We start from the raw sequence: 16,701 nt of genomic DNA on the forward strand, positions 1-16,701 counted from the left end.
TATTTGTATTTTTATTGTTGTTATTATTATTTTTGTTGTTGTTGTTATTGTTGTTGTTATTGTTGTTATTATAATAATTATTATTGTTGTTGTTGTTATTGTTGTTATTATTGTTATTATAATTATTATTTTGTTGTTGTTGTTGCTGTTGTTATTATTATTATTATTAATATTATTATTATTGTTGTTGTTGTTATTGTTATTAAATATTGTTATGATAATAATAATAATAATTATTATTATTATTATTATTATTATTATTATTATTATTATTATTATTATTATTATTGTTGTTGTTGTTGTTGTTGTTATTATTGTTATTATAATTATTGTTATTATTATTTTTGTTGTTGTTGTTACTGTTGTTGTTATTATTGTTATTATGCCACGTGATCCTGCGGTCCTTCGGGTCTGACGTCACCTCCCTCCCCCTCCACCCCCTCCTCTCTGAGTCCATCATGGTGTGAGGAGGAGATGGGCATCGTGCGGTGCCTTTCTCACCGACCCCAGAACCTCCCGCTCGGTCACAGCGTCCCGGCCCGTTGGGAGGCGGCGGACGGGCTGAAGGAGGAGAAGGAGGAGAAGGAGCAGCGGAGGCGGCCGCGGCGCTCCGCCCGCTGACAGGTGGAGGTGTTGGAGGCGCAGCAGCGTCAGCCTCTCCGGCATCGCAGAACCGCATCACCGCTCCTGCCGCTGCTGCGGAACCATGAAGACGCCGCGCCGCGCCGCGCCTGCGGCAGCTCGACCCGAGCGGAGCTGAAGCGGCGAAGATGAGCGCCGAGCTGCGGCCAGACGAGTGAGTAACGCGGCGCGGTTTGGTTCTGGTCCCGGTTCTGCTCCCGGTTCCGCTGCTCCAGGAGGTGTGAGTGGCAGGAGGCGCCTCATCACGTGGACGCGGTGTGAGCCCCACTGATGAGGAGGATGAGGAGGGCCTCCTCTTCCTCACCGAGGCCGGAGAGGCAGCGCGGAGGTCCGCAGACAGAGGAGCCGGTTCGGTTCTGGTTCCGGAGATGCTGCATGTTGTGAGTCATCGTCAGGTTCCCGCTGCGGTTCTGCTCAGACACAGCCGGTTCTGCTGCTGGCAGCTGGTTCCGTATGGACCTCCAGCTGACTCAGCCAGGAGGTTCTGGTGGTGCCACCCGGTACCGGAACCAGAACGTTTAGAAGGCTGGAGCAGAACCCGGAGGTCCCGGTCAGCCAGCTGCTGAAAGCCTTCAGAGGTTCTGGGAACTCAGCACAACACGTTAAAGTTCTGCTCAGACGTGGTTCTGTTCTGGACCCGGCTTTGCTTCGATATGGACCGAGGTGTCGCTTCCAGAATTTACCTGAAGTCCACTTCCAGAACCGGACTGAACTCCAGATGTTCTGCAAAAGGACACCTGGAACCCAGACTCTGGTTCTGTGGGTTCAGGCGGTTCTGTGGGCTCAGGTGGTTCTGTGGGCTCTGGCGGTTCTGTGGGCTCTGATGGTTCTGTGGGCTCAGATGGTTCTGTGGACTCTGATGGTTCTGTGGGCGCTGATGGTTCTGTGGGCTCAGATGGTTCTGTGGACTCTGATGGTTCTGTGGACTCTGATGGTTCTGTGGGTTCAGGTGGTTCTGTGGGTTCTGGTGGTTCTGTGGGTTCAGGTGGTTCTGTGGGTTCTGGTGGTTCTGTGGACTCTGATGGTTCTGTGGGTTCAGGTGGTTCTGTGGACTCAGATGGTTCTGTGGGTTCAGGTGGTTCTGTGGGTTCTGGCCGTTCTGTGGGTTCTGGTGGTTCTGTGGGTTCTGTGGGTTCAGGTGGTTCTGTAGACTCGGCTGGTTCTGTGGGCTCTGGCGGTTCTGTGGACTCTGATGGTTCTGTGGGCTCTGCCGGTTCTGTGGGCTCTGGTGGTTCTGTGGGTTCAGATGGTTCTGTGGGTTCTGGTGGTTCTGTGGACTCTGATGGTTCTGTGGGTTCAGGTGGTTCTGTGGACTCTGATGGTTCTGTGGGTTCTGGTGGTTCTGTGGACTCTGATGGTTCTGTGGGCTCTGGCGGTTCTGTGGGTTCTGGTGGTTCTGTGGACTCTGATGGTTCTGTGGGTTCAGGTGGTTCTGTGGGCTCAGATGGTTCTGTGGGTTCAGGTGGTTCTGTGGACTCTGATGGTTCTGTGGGTTCTGGTGGTTCTGTGGACTCTGATGGTTCTGTGGGCTCTGGCGGTTCTGTGGGTTCTGGTGGTTCTGTGGGCTCAGATGGTTCTGTGGGTTCAGGTGGTTCTGTGGGCTCTGATGGTTCTGTGGGTTCAGATGGTTCTGTGGACTCTGATGGTTCTGTGGGCTCTGGCGGTTCTGTGGGTTCTGGTGGTTCTGTGGACTCTGATGGTTCTGTGGGCTCAGATGGTTCTGTGGGTTCAGGTGGTTCTGTGGACTCTGGCGGTTCTGTGGACTCTGATGGTTCTGTGGGTTCTGGTGGTTCTGTGGACTCTGATGGTTCTGTGGGTTCAGGTGGTTCTGTGGACTCTGATGGTTCTGTGGGCTCTGGCGGTTCTGTGGGTTCTGGTGGTTCTGTGGACTCTGATGGTTCTGTGGGTTCAGGTGGTTCTGTGGACTCTGATGGTTCTGTGGGCTCTGGCGGTTCTGTGGGTTCTGGTGGTTCTGTGGACTCCGATGGTTCTGTGGGTTCAGGTGGTTCTGTGGGTTCAGGTGGTTCTGTGGACTCTGGCGGTTCTGTGGGCTCAGATGGTTCTGTGGGTTCAGGTGGTTCTGTGGACTCTGGCGGTTCTGTGGACTCTGATGGTTCTGTGGGTTCAGGTGGTTCTGTGGGCTCAGATGGTTCTGTGGGTTCAGGTGGTTCTGTGGACTCTGGCGGTTCTGTGGACTCTGATGGTTCTGTGGGCTCTGATGGTTCTGTGGACTCTGATGGTTCTGTGGGTTCAGATGGTTCTGTGGACTCTGATGGTTCTGTGGGTTCTGGCCGTTCTGTGGGTTCTGGTGGTTCTGTGGGCTCTGATGGTTCTGTGGACTCTGGCGGTTCTGTGGACTCTGATGGTTCTGTGGGTTCAGATGGTTCTGTGGACTCTGATGGTTCTGTGGGCTCTGGCGGTTCTGTGGACTCTGATGGTTCTGTGGGCTCTGGCGGTTCTGTGGGTTCTGGTGGTTCTGTGGGTTCTGGTGGTTCTGTGGACTCTGATGGTTCTGTGGGGTCAGATGGTTCTGTGGACTCTGATGGTTCTGTGGGTTCAGATGGTTCTGTGGACTCTGATGGTTCTGTGGGTTCTGGCCGTTCTGTGGGTTCTGGTGGTTCTGTGGGCTCTGATGGTTCTGTGGACTCTGGCGGTTCTGTGGACTCTGATGGTTCTGTGGGTTCAGATGGTTCTGTGGACTCTGATGGTTCTGTGGGCTCTGGCGGTTCTGTGGACTCTGATGGTTCTGTGGGCTCTGGCGGTTCTGTGGGTTCTGGTGGTTCTGTGGGTTCTGGTGGTTCTGTGGACTCTGATGGTTCTGTGGGCTCTGGCGGTTCTGTGGGTTCTGGTGGTTCTGTGGACTCTGATGGTTCTGTGGGTTCAGGTGGTTCTGTGGACTCTGATGGTTCTGTGGGTTCAGGTGGTTCTGTGGACTCTGATGGTTCTGTGGGTTCAGGTGGTTCTGTGGACTCTGGCGGTTCTGTGGGTTCAGATGGTTCTGTGGGCTCAGATGGTTCTGTGGGCTCTGGTCCCGGTCCACTGGTCCTGGTCCACTGGTTCCGGTCCACTGGTCCCGGTCCACTGGTCCCGGTCCACTGGTTCCGGTCCACTGGTCCCGGTCCACTGGTCCCGGTCCACTGGTCCAGAGGAAGACCGGTCCTCTGGTCCCGGTCCTCTGGTCCTGGTCCACTGGTTCCGGTCCTCTGGTCCTGGTCCACTGGTCCCGGTCCACTGGTCCCGGTCCACTGGTCCAGAGGAGGACCGGTCCTCTGGTCCCGGTCCACTGGTCCTGGTCCACTGGTCCAGAGGAGGACCGGTCCACTGGTCCCGGTCCACTGGTCCTGGTCCACTGGTTCCGGTCCACTGGTCCCGGTCCACTGGTCCTGGTCCACTGGTACCGGTCCACTGGTCCTGGTCCACTGGTACCGGTCCACTGGTCCTGGTCCTCTGGTCCTGGTCCACCGGTACCGGTCCACCGGGCCCTGTGTACCGGTCCCAGAGGTTCTGGCCTTGTGTTGCAGTGACAGCTACATTGTGCGCGTGAGGGCGGTGGTGATGACCCGGGACGAGTCCAGCGGCGGCTGGCTGGCGCAGGACGGCTGCCTGAGCCGGGTGGGCGTGTGCCGGCTGCTGTCCAATCAGCTGCAGGGACGCACCAGCTTCCTGATCCACGGCGAGCGCCTCAAAGACCGGCAGGTGGGTTCTACCTGTCAGCTCACAGCAGCTACATGCGGTTCTGTTAGGGGGTCCACTTCCTCAGCTAAACAGGAAACATCAGGCGCTAGACAGGATATAGTGCCAGTGAATTTCACAATAAAAGCACGCACCAACTTAGCCTGACTACTGCGAACAGAACGGCGCCACAGAAACCCAAGGAAACGGCTTTGGAGGATAAATATCCTCACGGATAACGAGTTCACGCTAAAAATCAGAAACCGCTTTTAATCATTTACGAGGGAACAGGAAGGACCACGGGAAATTCTGTTCTCGCTAGCGCTGTTCCACAGCTGGAGCCACAGCTGGAGCCGCAGCTGGAGCCGCAGCTGGAGCCGCAGCAGCTGGAGCCACAGCAGCTGGAGTCACAGCTGGAGCCACAGCTGGAGCCGCAGCTGGAGCCGCAGCTGGAGCCGCAGCAGCTGGAGCCGCAGCTGGAGCAGCAGCTGGAGCCGCAGCTGGAGCCGCAGCAGCTGGAGCCGCAGCAGCTGGAGCAGCAGCTGGAGCAGCAGCTGGAGTCACAGCTGGAGCAGCAGCTGGAGCCGCAGCAGCTGGAGCCGCAGCAGCTGGAGCAGCAGCTGGAGCAGCAGCTGGAGTCACAGCTGGAGCAGCAGCTGGAGCCGCAGCAGCTGGAGCCACAGCTGGAGCCACAGCTGGAGTCGCAGCAGCTGGAGCCTCAGCTGGAGCCACAGCTGGAGTCGCAGCTGGAGTCGCAGCAGCTGGAGCCACAGCTGGAGCCACAGCTGGAGTCGCAGCAGCTGGAGCCTCAGCTGGAGCCACAGCTGGAGTCGCAGCTGGAGTCGCAGCAGCTGGAGCCACAGCTGGAGTCGCAGCTGGAGTCGCAGCAGCTGGAGCCTCAGCTGGAGTCGCAGCTGGAGTCGCAGCAGCTGGAGTCGCAGCAGCTGGAGCCGCAGCTGGAGTCGCAGCTGGAGCCGCAGCAGCTGGAGCCGCAGCTGGAGCCGCAGCAGCTGGAGCCGCAGCTGGAGCCGCAGCAGCTGGAGCCGCAGCAGCTGGAGCCGCAGCAGCTGGAGCCGCAGCTGGAGTCGCAGCAGCTGGAGTCGCAGCAGCTGGAGCCGCAGCAGCTGGAGCCGCAGCAGCTGGAGCCGCAGCTGGAGCCGCAGCAGCTGGAGCCGCAGCTGGAGCCGCAGCAGCTGGAGCCGCAGCTGGAGCCGCAGCAGCTGGAGCCGCAGCTGGAGCCGCAGCAGCTGGAGCAGCAGCAGCTGGAGCAGCAGCTGGAGCCGCAGCTGGAGCCGCAGCTGGAGCCACAGCTGGAGCCGCAGCAGCTGGAGCCGCAGCTGGAGCCGCAGCAGCTGGAGCCGCAGCAGCTGGAGCAGCAGCTGGAGCCGCAGCAGCTGGAGCCACAGCAGCTGGAGTCACAGCTGGAGCCACAGCTGGAGCCGCAGCTGGAGCCGCAGCTGGAGCCGCAGCAGCTGGAGCCGCAGCTGGAGCAGCAGCTGGAGCCGCAGCTGGAGCCGCAGCAGCTGGAGCCGCAGCAGCTGGAGCAGCAGCTGGAGCAGCAGCTGGAGTCACAGCTGGAGCAGCAGCTGGAGCCGCAGCAGCTGGAGCCGCAGCAGCTGGAGCAGCAGCTGGAGCAGCAGCTGGAGTCACAGCTGGAGCAGCAGCTGGAGCCGCAGCAGCTGGAGCCACAGCTGGAGCCACAGCTGGAGTCGCAGCAGCTGGAGCCTCAGCTGGAGCCACAGCTGGAGTCGCAGCTGGAGTCGCAGCAGCTGGAGCCACAGCTGGAGCCACAGCTGGAGTCGCAGCAGCTGGAGCCTCAGCTGGAGCCACAGCTGGAGTCGCAGCTGGAGTCGCAGCAGCTGGAGCCACAGCTGGAGTCGCAGCTGGAGTCGCAGCAGCTGGAGCCTCAGCTGGAGTCGCAGCTGGAGTCGCAGCAGCTGGAGTCGCAGCAGCTGGAGCCGCAGCTGGAGCCGCAGCTGGAGCCGCAGCAGCTGGAGCCGCAGCTGGAGCCGCAGCAGCTGGAGCCGCAGCTGGAGCCGCAGCAGCTGGAGCCGCAGCAGCTGGAGCCGCAGCAGCTGGAGCCGCAGCTGGAGTCGCAGCAGCTGGAGTCGCAGCAGCTGGAGCCGCAGCAGCTGGAGCCGCAGCAGCTGGAGCCGCAGCTGGAGCCGCAGCAGCTGGAGCCGCAGCTGGAGCCGCAGCAGCTGGAGCCGCAGCTGGAGCCGCAGCAGCTGGAGCCGCAGCTGGAGCCGCAGCAGCTGGAGCAGCAGCAGCTGGAGCAGCAGCTGGAGCCGCAGCTGGAGCCGCAGCTGGAGCCACAGCTGGAGCCGCAGCAGCTGGAGCCGCAGCTGGAGCCGCAGCAGCTGGAGCCGCAGCAGCTGGAGCAGCAGCTGGAGCCGCAGCAGCTGGAGCCACAGCTGGAGTCACAGCTGGAGCAGCAGCTGGAGTCGCAGCAGCTGGAGCCGCAGCAGCTGGAGCCGCAGCAGCTGGAGCCGCAGCAGCTGGAGCCGCAGCTGGAGCCGCAGCAGCTGGAGCCACAGCTGGAGTCGCAGCAGCTGGAGCCACAGCTGGAGTCACAGCTGGAGCAGCAGCTGGAGTCGCAGCAGCTGGAGCCGCAGCAGCTGGAGCCGCAGCAGCTGGAGCCGCAGCTGGAGCCGCAGCTGGAGCCGCAGCAGCTGGAGCCACAGCTGGAGCCGCAGCTGGAGCCACAGCTGGAGCCGCAGCTGGAGCCACAGCTGGAGCCGCAGCTGGAGCAGCAGCAGCTGGAGCCGCAGCTGGAGCAGCAGCAACTGGAGCAGCAGCAGCTGGAGCAGCAGCTGGAGCCGCAGCTGGAGCAGCAGCAGCTGGAGCCGCAGCTGGAGCAGCAGCAACTGGAGCAGCAGCAGCTGGAGCAGCAGCTGGAGCCGCAGCAGCTGGAGCCACAGCTGGAGTCACAGCTGGAGCAGCAGCTGGAGTCCAGCTGTGACTCCAGCTGTGGCTCCAGCTGCTGCGGCTCCAGCTGTGACTCCAGCTGCTGCGGCTCCAGCTGCTGCTCCAGCTGTGACTCCAGCTGCTGCGGCTCCAGCTGCGGCTCCAGCTGCTGCGGCTCCAGCTGCTGCGACTCCAGCTGCTGCTCCAGCTGTGACTCCAGCTGTGGCTCCAGCTGCTGCGACTCCAGCTGCTGTGGCTCCAGCTGCGGCTCCAGCTGCTGCTCCAGCAGCAGCTGGAGCCGCAGCTGGAGTCGCAGCAGCTGGAGCCGCAGCAGCTGGAGCAGCAGCAGCTGGAGCAGCAGCTGGAGCCGCAGCAGCTGGAGCCACAGCTGGAGTCACAGCTGGAGCCGCAGCTGGAGCCACAGCTGGAGTCACAGCTGGAGCCACAGCTGGAGCCGCAGCTGGAGCCACAGCTGGAGCCGCAGCTGGAGCCACAGCTGGCTGCTTTTCCCCTCAGACGTGTGTGAGTCGGGGTTTGTGGCAAACTGGATCAGGACCAGAACCCGCTCCATAGTCAGCGTGAGCCACGGGTAAAGCGTCCTTGCGTGGCACAAACCAAAGAAAATAACGGGTTCCACGGCACAGCAGGTTCCGGTCTGAGAGGCCCTTTAATAACACGCCATCCTCGGAACGTTTTGGAAAAGAAATCCAGTTTTATTTCCATTTCATTCCAGTTTTATTTCTAAAACGTCTCTTACTGCATTCTTTTGGTGCATTCAGGAACACGGAGAAAAAAAGCCATTTCAAAGTCCAATGAAAGAAAAAACTGCTACAGAAAATGAGGCAGAGCCGCCGTATTGGTCAGTAAATCCGATTCTGGTTCTGATGTCAGAGTAAAAGAAACTTTTAAAAATAACAACCTTTAAGCAGGTATTGAACCTTCGTTTTGCCCACTTTTCTGTATTAAAATGTTTTAACAATCTGGTGTAATATTCTAATCTCAAAAGTTGTGTTTTCATTTCCTGGAGCAGAAAATAATCATAATTAACAGAAATAAATAATATTCTGATTTATTGAATCTAAGTGATGAGCACAGAACAAACAACCTGAAGAATCCATGGGCATTCTTGAACGTTCTGTTAAAATAAGAAATAATCAGGTACAAAATGCTAAAGTGTTGGACTAATTAGATTTAGTTTATCTTTAAGGATTATTTTCCTCCTGAAGACTTTTAGAAAACCGTCCAGTTTGTTGTTTCTCTGATCTTACTGTTTATACTGAAGCGACGTCTGGCCGCCTCTGTGAGTCTGGGCCAGGGCAGCGTGGCTGCAGGCGCAGCTCACCACCGTCAGGGGGTGGATGGGTGCAGCGTGAAGATAAAGCGCTGATTCACCATTTTACCTTTACTCAGCGAATCTGTCTGATTGTGGGCGTGGCAGCAACTTCAGGACTGAGAGGCTGAGGTGGGCGGTTCCTGGTCTGACGCGCTCGTTAAAACTGATTCACTGAGATCAAATACCGCCTTTGTTAACCTTATTGAGAAAAAGAAAGACTAACAACTTAGAAAAACGTTCCAAAACTTAACTTGGTACACAATAATCGCAGCGGCCTGCATAGCGGCCCACTCACCTGCTCCCTCCCTTCACTCCACCAGGTGAGCACCAAGCCCAGGCACAAAGCTCCGCCCACATTTAGCCAGGCCTTCATCTCCAGCGCCATGCTGCTGTTAAACAGTAAAACTATGTGGAGAAACGTCATTATTTCTTATTTAGGACCCCACATTACCTTCTGTGTGTGTCTGTACGAGCTGCTGGCCGTGATGTCTCCAACATTTCCAGCTGAGGCTCCAGTAAAGAGCAGATATTTGCAGGTAGAAGCACATGAGACTCACCTGTTCCTGCTTTAACGCTGCTGTGATTATCAAAGGGTTTCTATCTGCTGTCTGAATAATGAGACAAGGAGCTGACGAGATGAGAGTGACCCAACTTTTCCAGCCTTTCCAAGAACCTACTCAGGAAAATAATGGAACTTGTCAATTTGCATGTATACATTTAAAATCCTCTCTCATTATTCTGACGTTTAATAAATAGAAATAATCTCAGAAACTCACTTAAAAGAGGAAAGGTTCAGTCAGTGAGTAAAATGAGCATGTGTTATTATCTCTACTCTGGTCCAACTTTCCTTTCTTTCTTCTCAGGTGATTCTGGAGTGTTTCTTGAAAAAGGACCTGGTCTACACAAAGGCCACCCCCACGTTCCACCACTGGAAGGTAGACAACAGGAAGTGTGGCCTGACCTTCCAGTGCTCGTCTGACGCGCGAGCTTTTGACCGCGGGGTGAGGCGGGCTCTGGAGGACCTGGCAGAAGGTGTGAAAGCCGTCAGTCAGCGTGTGAAGCTGCCTCGTTAAGTCATCTGGTTTATCATGCTGCTCGTTACAGACCCACCCTGCTGTGTTCAAAGTCCACTCCTACCAAATTAACCCGTCCTTTTGCATTTAGTTAGTTTGCTAATTCTTTCAAGTGACAAATAAAAACGTTTTCAGAAAGAAACTACAGCAAGCTTTTAGAGTTAAACCAGATTAAAGGAGACATTCCCAGTGTAACAGAAAGAAACTAGAGGGGGACCCTGTTCTGATGCTGCTTGGTGGCTTATTCCACCATCATAAACTACAGCTGTCTGACTGAAACTTCCTTGTAAACGGTTGGAAAGGACGTTCCTGAGAAGAAACTGTATGAGTTTAAGCATCCGCTGCAGAACCAGAAGTTCCTCCATCTCCTGGATCTAGAACAGGCAGCAGTTAGGATCCAGTGGGTCTCAAAGACTGACTGCTGTACCAAGAGGTGGAGGTTTTACTGAGGCTGAGAGAGAGAGGATGAAACATGGTTATATGTGTCATCCATTGGTTGAAGACTCTAGTCTTAAAAGTAGACGGGGTGTCTGCCTCACGGACCAAAACTGGGAGTTGGTTCCACAGGAGAGGAGCCTGATAGCTAAAGGATCTGCCTCCCATTCTACTTTTAGAGACTCTAGGAACCACCAGCAGACCTGCAGTCTGAGAGCGAAGTGCTCTGTTAGGAACATACGGGGTAATCAGAGCTCTGATATATGATGGAGCTTGATTATTAAGGGCTTTATACGTTAGAAGTTGTAGACCATGTGGAGCGTGGTCAGCAGATCTCAGGTATGATTGTTAATGGAAGAGGATAAAATGAGACATTGTTGGTCAGAACAGCTTTTTGAGGAACATAGAAGTGATCAAAGCTTCCTGCTCAGCCGTTATCTGGCCTCATAAAGGTTTCTTTAGTGGTCCATCAGGTTACACCCCTGTGAGTTATCACTGTCTCACTAACATTAATACCACAAATCATCATGTTCCTGTTTATAGGATCAGTAAAGCTCTGCAGTGGTCACTTCATGTTCACGTCAGCATCTACTGTAGCTTCCTTCAGGGCGTCATCGGTCACAGATCTGCTCTGTTCACCAGGTTCAACAACATCTTCATCAACGCTGCAGAATGAAGCGGAGCTCGGAGACGATGACGTCTTCACGGTGAGAAGTTACCTGGTTCTATGTTTGGTGATAACTCCACTCCACCAGGGCCTGTCAGGAACTTTCTAACTTCTTTACTGAGAAAATCCTAAAAATTAGAGGATCACTTTGTACTTCCATATCAACACCAGAACCAATGCCGTATTCAGCTGGAACTACTTCTGACAAAATGTCCCATTTCAGCCAAATAAACCACAGAAGCTTCTATTGGACCTCAGAACCTCAGTGCTGGTTCTGTTGGACCTCAGAACCTCAGTGCTGGTTCTGATGGACCTCAGTGCAGCATTGATACTGTGGATCACTCCATCCTGTTAGAACATCTGGAGAACTGGGTCGGTCTCTCTGCTGCAGCTCTCCACTGGTTTAAATCCTACTTAAAGGACTTTTAGTGTCAGCAGGTAACTTTACATCAGCAGGTAACTTTACATCAGAGACGACATAAATCACATGTGGGGTTCTCCAAGGTTCCATCCTGGGTTCCTCCTGTTCTAGATCTACATGCTCCTCTAGCTCAGATCATAAACATCATCAGCTACCATCACTATGCAGACGACACACAGCTCTACATCACCATGTCACCAGGTGACTATGAACCAGTTCAGCCTCTGAGGAAATAGAAGAAATCAATGCAGGAGGAGACAAAATGTTCTTTAACTGAATAAAAACTAAACTGAAGGAATAATTTCTGGACCAATAGAGGAGAGATCCAGAGTTAGCTCACAGCTTCAGCTGCTTCAGCTAGGAACCACTGATCAGGCCTGAAACCTGGGAGTAGTGATGGACTCAGACCTGAACCTCCATCTGAAGACAAAGTGGACCTTCTAGAACCTGGAGAACATTTCCAGGATTAAAGGACTGATGTCTCAGCAGGATCTGGAGAAACTAATCCATGTTTATCTTTAGTAGAATCTACTCTGCAGAACCAGAACCAGACATGGAGAAGCAGCATTTAGTTCCTATGCTCCACTGATCTGGAACAAACTCCCAGAAAACTGTAAAAGTGCTGAAAGCCTGAGTTCCTTTAAATTAAAGTTAAAACCTGTTTGCTTAGAGTTGCCTTTAAATGTTAATGTTTTAGTTTGTGTCTGATATCTGAGCTGCTGCTGTTCCTCTGAGACGTTCCTCTGAGACGTTCCTCTGAGACGTTTTCTTCTGTTCATGTTCCGCACTTTGTATACTCTGAAGTGTGCTATAAATAAACGTGCCTCTCCATGATGAATCATTGATATTTAACATTTGGCTTTTGTCAAAAATATTCCATTATGATTTATTTTCAATTAACAACCAGCAGGGTAAGAAATAGTTGAACTCTGCAGGCGGAAGGAGGCATCAGTGTCCTGGAGACGTTCTAACCAGACGGCGTCCTCTGTGGAGACGTTCTCCCTGTAGAAGAACTGCAGGCTGTCCAGCAGGGACGGCATCCTTGAGACCAAGGAGGTGATGATAGACCACAGGAGGTCCAGGACTGAGCACCTCCTCTCTGCATACAGGGGGAGGTGGTGGAGGCATGGACAGAGTTAAAAAAAGCTTCTTTCCCAAAGCTGTGAGGCTATCGCCCCCTGGGAGTGTGAACCAGCAGCCCAGTTCATGATCTGTTACAGGTTTACAGACACGCTGCTGGTTCCATCAGTTCTTGATTAGATGAGATTGATTTACTCGGACTTCTGGGTTGGCGTAACGCGAGATGGCAGCCTAAAGCAGAGCTCTCGCTAGATAACATCAAATTACAGCCCACAAATAATAATAACCGAAATTTAATGTAACATAAACAGAGTGGAGAAGACAACACGAGGAATCCGAAACAAGACAGAAGAAGACTCTGTAATGGAAGACAATTGTACTCATGGAGCTATGCTAACAGCTAATGCTGAAGGAGATAAGCTAACGGCTAATACCATAGCGCTGCGTGACGAGCTAGCTTGAATAGCAAGAGAGATGAAGCAAGAAGTGAAGATGAAACTGGAAACATTCAAAGATGAGGACAAGAATGACTTTAAGCAAGAATTCAATTATTTCAGAGAAGAAATTGAACTCAAGCTTGCAGAAAACGCGAGAATAATTTACTCTGTGTCTCACATGCTAATGTCTATTAGCGCACCTGTTTATTAATGTCTGATGGACATCCATGCCAACTGAACAGCTCTGTAACTGGATGATTTGAATTTATTGCACAGCATTTTGCTGTGTGCATGAGTGCATCAAGCGCTTTTTGCTTGATGCACGTACGTTCTGCGTGGAAATGAGACGCTCGGACACAACGTCTGCAGTATTTACGCTCCGCGCTGCTTTTGCTCCGGAGTAGCACTATTCTCCTAGACTCTAGAGGGCAGCGTTGTGCTGCTACGCCTACAGTACCACTCCTGTCACGCAACATGTTGTTGTTGGTGTTTAAGCTTCCACTTCATGCTTCATTCATCACAGGCCGCTGCACCTGCTGCTGTTCAGTCATTATCTTTGCTTCATCGTCTCAATCTCTGCTTGTTTCTAGTGCTCAGATGTGTTTCCTGTACTGACAGTGCCTGAGTTATTACAGCATTATTCTGTTATTGTATTATCGTACAAGTAAGCATATCTCAGCATTGTTCAGTCTAGAGTCAAATTCCTGGGATGTTTTCACATACCTGGGAGATAATGCTGGTTCTGGTTCTGGTTCTACGCTGATTTCTGTTTTCTTAACACGACCTGGACTGTTCTCATCACCACAGACCTTGCTGAGGCCTTTGGTTCTGCCTGCCGGCGTTTGACCCAAGCCTGTTTTACAGAACCGATCTCGGGTTCTGCTAACCTGCCCTAACCCTCCTCGGCCTTTTCCAGTGTTCCTGCCCCTAATCTTAGGTTCCTTTTCTTCAATCAAACATGCAACCAGACCCTGCAGCCAGACAGGAACCAGGAGTGGGACGACCCGGTTCTGTTGGACTCTGGAAGACCCGTTTGCATGAGGAATGAGAGACAGGAACAGCTGGAGCTCTGTAGGGACTGGGAACATGGGGAGAGTGTGTGTGATAAAGCCTTTGGAAGGTGTTGTGCCCTGAAATGGATGTTAACAGATAAAGTAAAAAATGGTGAAAGAGGAAAAATCTCCACAAACTGTGGAGAAACACAGAAACACAAAATGCAAAGAAAATGGAAAAGATCCATGTTTGTTGGTGCAATATTCAGACGTGCTGCTTCCTGTCCTTCTGTGGGTTTTGTTCTAGTTTCCAACATGATGTCTGACCCTGCAGACGTTTGTTGGATCTCCGTCACAGACCCTGTGGGCTTAGCGGGCCTCAGAGGAAGGAACCGCAGGCTGCAGACCTGTCCTCCCTTCCTGCCCGCAGGGCTGAAGTCTCCGTGAAGCGAAGGAAGTCAGGGTGTTTCCTCTAAAGGCATTCCTGGAAAGAGCTCAGCTGGAAGTTGCCTTTAAACATGCAGGATGAAAGGCTCTGCAGGAGGAAGCGGGGCTTCTCTGAAACCTTCTGGGCAGCTGGAACTGTTTGTTTAAAGGCTAGAACAGCCTCAGCCTGTCGGTCTGTTAACGACGTTTCCGTCTGCTCTGTTTCTCCTCCAGACGGCCACCGACAGCTCGTCCAACTCGTCTCAGAGGAGAGAGCCCAGCATGCACGTGTTGGCGCCGGCCCATTTCTGTGAACCGCGTCGGCACCACTGCATCCTGGGACATTTCTACGAGCACCACCGGCCCTCGGACCACTACTTCCTGGACCCGGTGAGTTCGTGCTGCAGTTCAGACGTCCTGCCGTTGCAGGTCTGCATGAAGTCTCTGCCTTCGTGGTTCATGGAGTCGCAGACTAGTTTCTGTTCTCTCTCACAGGCGGTGCACATCTTTCCTCGTCATGTCAACTTTCCTCTGGAGGAGGAGGACATCGTTCGCATCAGCCCTCGCGAGCGAACCTGGCTCACCGGATACGAGGACTATCGTCACGCCAACTCCACGCGTGACAAACTCATGCAGCCACACAACCCGGACACCTGCGTGCACTTCGCCAAGAACGACGCGCCCAAACACGACTACGCGTACCCGTACCCCCTGAGCTGCGGCGTGCAGCGCGGCTACGACAGCAAGCCGGGCTGCCTGGAGACGGCCGGCGGCCGCAGGGCGGTGGTCACGCTGCAGCCTCGGCCTCCTGCGTCCAAAGGGAAGAGCCGCACGGAGGACGAGGAGCGCCTGCGCTGCGTCTACTGTCAGGACACGTTCAACCACGAGGACAACGGGCGGGGCCGGTGCCAGGAGGCCCCCGACCCCATCCAGACCTGTATCCGCCGGGTCAGCTTCATGTGGTGCGCCGACAGCCTGCTGTACCACTGCATGTCCGACCCGGAGGGCGACTACTCGGACCCGTGCTCCTGCGACACCAGCGACGAGCGCTTCTGCCTGCGCTGGACGGCGCTGGTCGGCCTGTCGCTGGTGGCGCCCTGCATGTGCTGCTACGCTCCCCTGAGGGCGTGCCACCGCTGCGGCGTGGCCTGCCACTGCTGCGGCGGGAAGCACCGGGCGGCGGGGTGAGGCGCCGCCGGCCCCGCCCCCTCCACAGAGACCACATAGAAACCTGTTGTCCTGTTGTCCATGTGGTCCGTTTGTAGAAGGAAGTGAAACTTCGTGTCAGCCGTTGTGCTTTTTCTGTGACTCCGACCAAAAGGCTCCGTGAAGAAAAGCTGCCGGTCAAAGTGTGGACGCCGCGCTGGTGCATCAGGGCTGACGGCGCAGAAAACCCGCTTTTACTTCCACAGGGAAACGAAGGCTGCATTTCTGGTGATGCTGCGGCACCACGCTGTTCATCTGGAAGACGGTGCTTCATTTTCCTGGTTTTACGATAAATCAGACGTTCACAGAAAATATGAAAAGTATCAAACTTTTCACATTTCAACTATTAAGTATGAAAATTCATGCTACACGTAGTGATATATGTCGTTAACTCTGACGATTCTTGCTTAAAGCTGAGGAAAATCACACCAGGCCAATAAAAAGAGCGCGATCTGAATCTTCACAGGCCTCTTTCTGTCCTGGTGGCCTGAGCCACACTTTTTCCTTCCACTCAACCTTTCATTAGCAGAACTCGGTGTGTCGGGTTTCCATCCGCTGTAAGCCAGAATCATTGAAATGAACACAAAATACAGGCTGTTCCCCCTGTATAGCATTAGAGGCTCAGTCTGAACTGAATTACTTGCACCAATTAACTCATTAAGGTGATTTGTAGACCTGGTCCAATCAGCAACGCTGCAGCTAAAATGGGACGGACGGTTTGGTGAAATAAGTTCACCTTCAGCTCGGTGCTGTTTCCACAAACTTCACTCAAGCTGGTAACCTTTTTCTTTCCAATGCAGAGGGGTCCAGAAATGTGGCCCTGGGGCCTTGTGTGGCCCCTGGACTGATTCTATGTGCTCCCCAGCAGCAGAGGTGGTAGATGCAGGTGGAGACAGGTAAACTCTTCTTAAAGTGGCAACACCAGAACAGCAGAAAGCCTCCCTTTTCATAACTGTTTAATCTAATCAGGCGTTTCCATCTGCTGCCTGAGCAGCACATTTACACCATGGGTTCACAATCTCACTGAACATAAAAAAATTAAAATATTCATTTTATTGGTGTAAAGAGTCTTGATTAAAGGACATTTTCCATAACCTGGTCCCTGGCCAACATTCCAGGGCTTTTTTTATTTATTTAAGAGCTATAATTGATTTTTACATGTCTATTTTAATATAAGCTAAAGGGATAGTAACTGGGCTAATGGTGCTTTGCAGTAAATCAGCTGATGTGACCGTTGGGCGTTCAGCTCCCAGAATGCCGTCTGCTCAGACGGAGCGCTGTGCCTTTTCAGGCAGTAACCAGAACACCAATAGTGGGTCAGAGGACCCAGTCCAAACTGATCCAGGACCTGCTCAGATAGCTGGACCTGAGCAGAACTGGGACAAACGGGTCTCTGGTTTGGGTTGATGG

At 53.6% G+C, this 16,701-nt stretch overlaps 2 protein-coding genes across 2 annotated transcripts; one reads left to right on the plus strand and one right to left on the minus strand.

The window, feature by feature from the left end:
- The first annotated feature begins 420 nt into the window (after positions 1-420).
- On the plus strand, positions 421-16,281 carry spred2a (sprouty related EVH1 domain containing 2a). Its single transcript, XM_036137727.1, has 6 exons — positions 421-796; positions 4,164-4,338; positions 9,418-9,586; positions 10,705-10,769; positions 14,320-14,475; positions 14,581-16,281. Exons 1-6 carry the CDS (start codon positions 771-773, stop codon positions 15,271-15,273), a joined length of 1,284 nt encoding a protein of 427 aa, XP_035993620.1. The 5' UTR covers positions 421-770; the 3' UTR covers positions 15,274-16,281.
- Positions 6,377-8,939, minus strand: LOC118563251 (keratin-associated protein 5-1; the record flags this gene model as incomplete). Its single annotated transcript, XM_036137728.1, has 3 exons — positions 8,850-8,939; positions 7,656-7,765; positions 6,377-6,866 (listed from the first exon to the last, which is right to left on the minus strand). Coding segments are annotated over exons 1-3 (690 nt in total), but the record flags the coding sequence as incomplete, so codon positions are not given.
- Positions 16,282-16,701: the final 420 nt, after the last annotated feature.

This window comes from Fundulus heteroclitus, chromosome 5 (genome assembly GCF_011125445.2).
Source record: "Fundulus heteroclitus isolate FHET01 chromosome 5, MU-UCD_Fhet_4.1, whole genome shotgun sequence".
NCBI lineage: Eukaryota > Metazoa > Chordata > Actinopteri > Cyprinodontiformes > Fundulidae > Fundulus > Fundulus heteroclitus.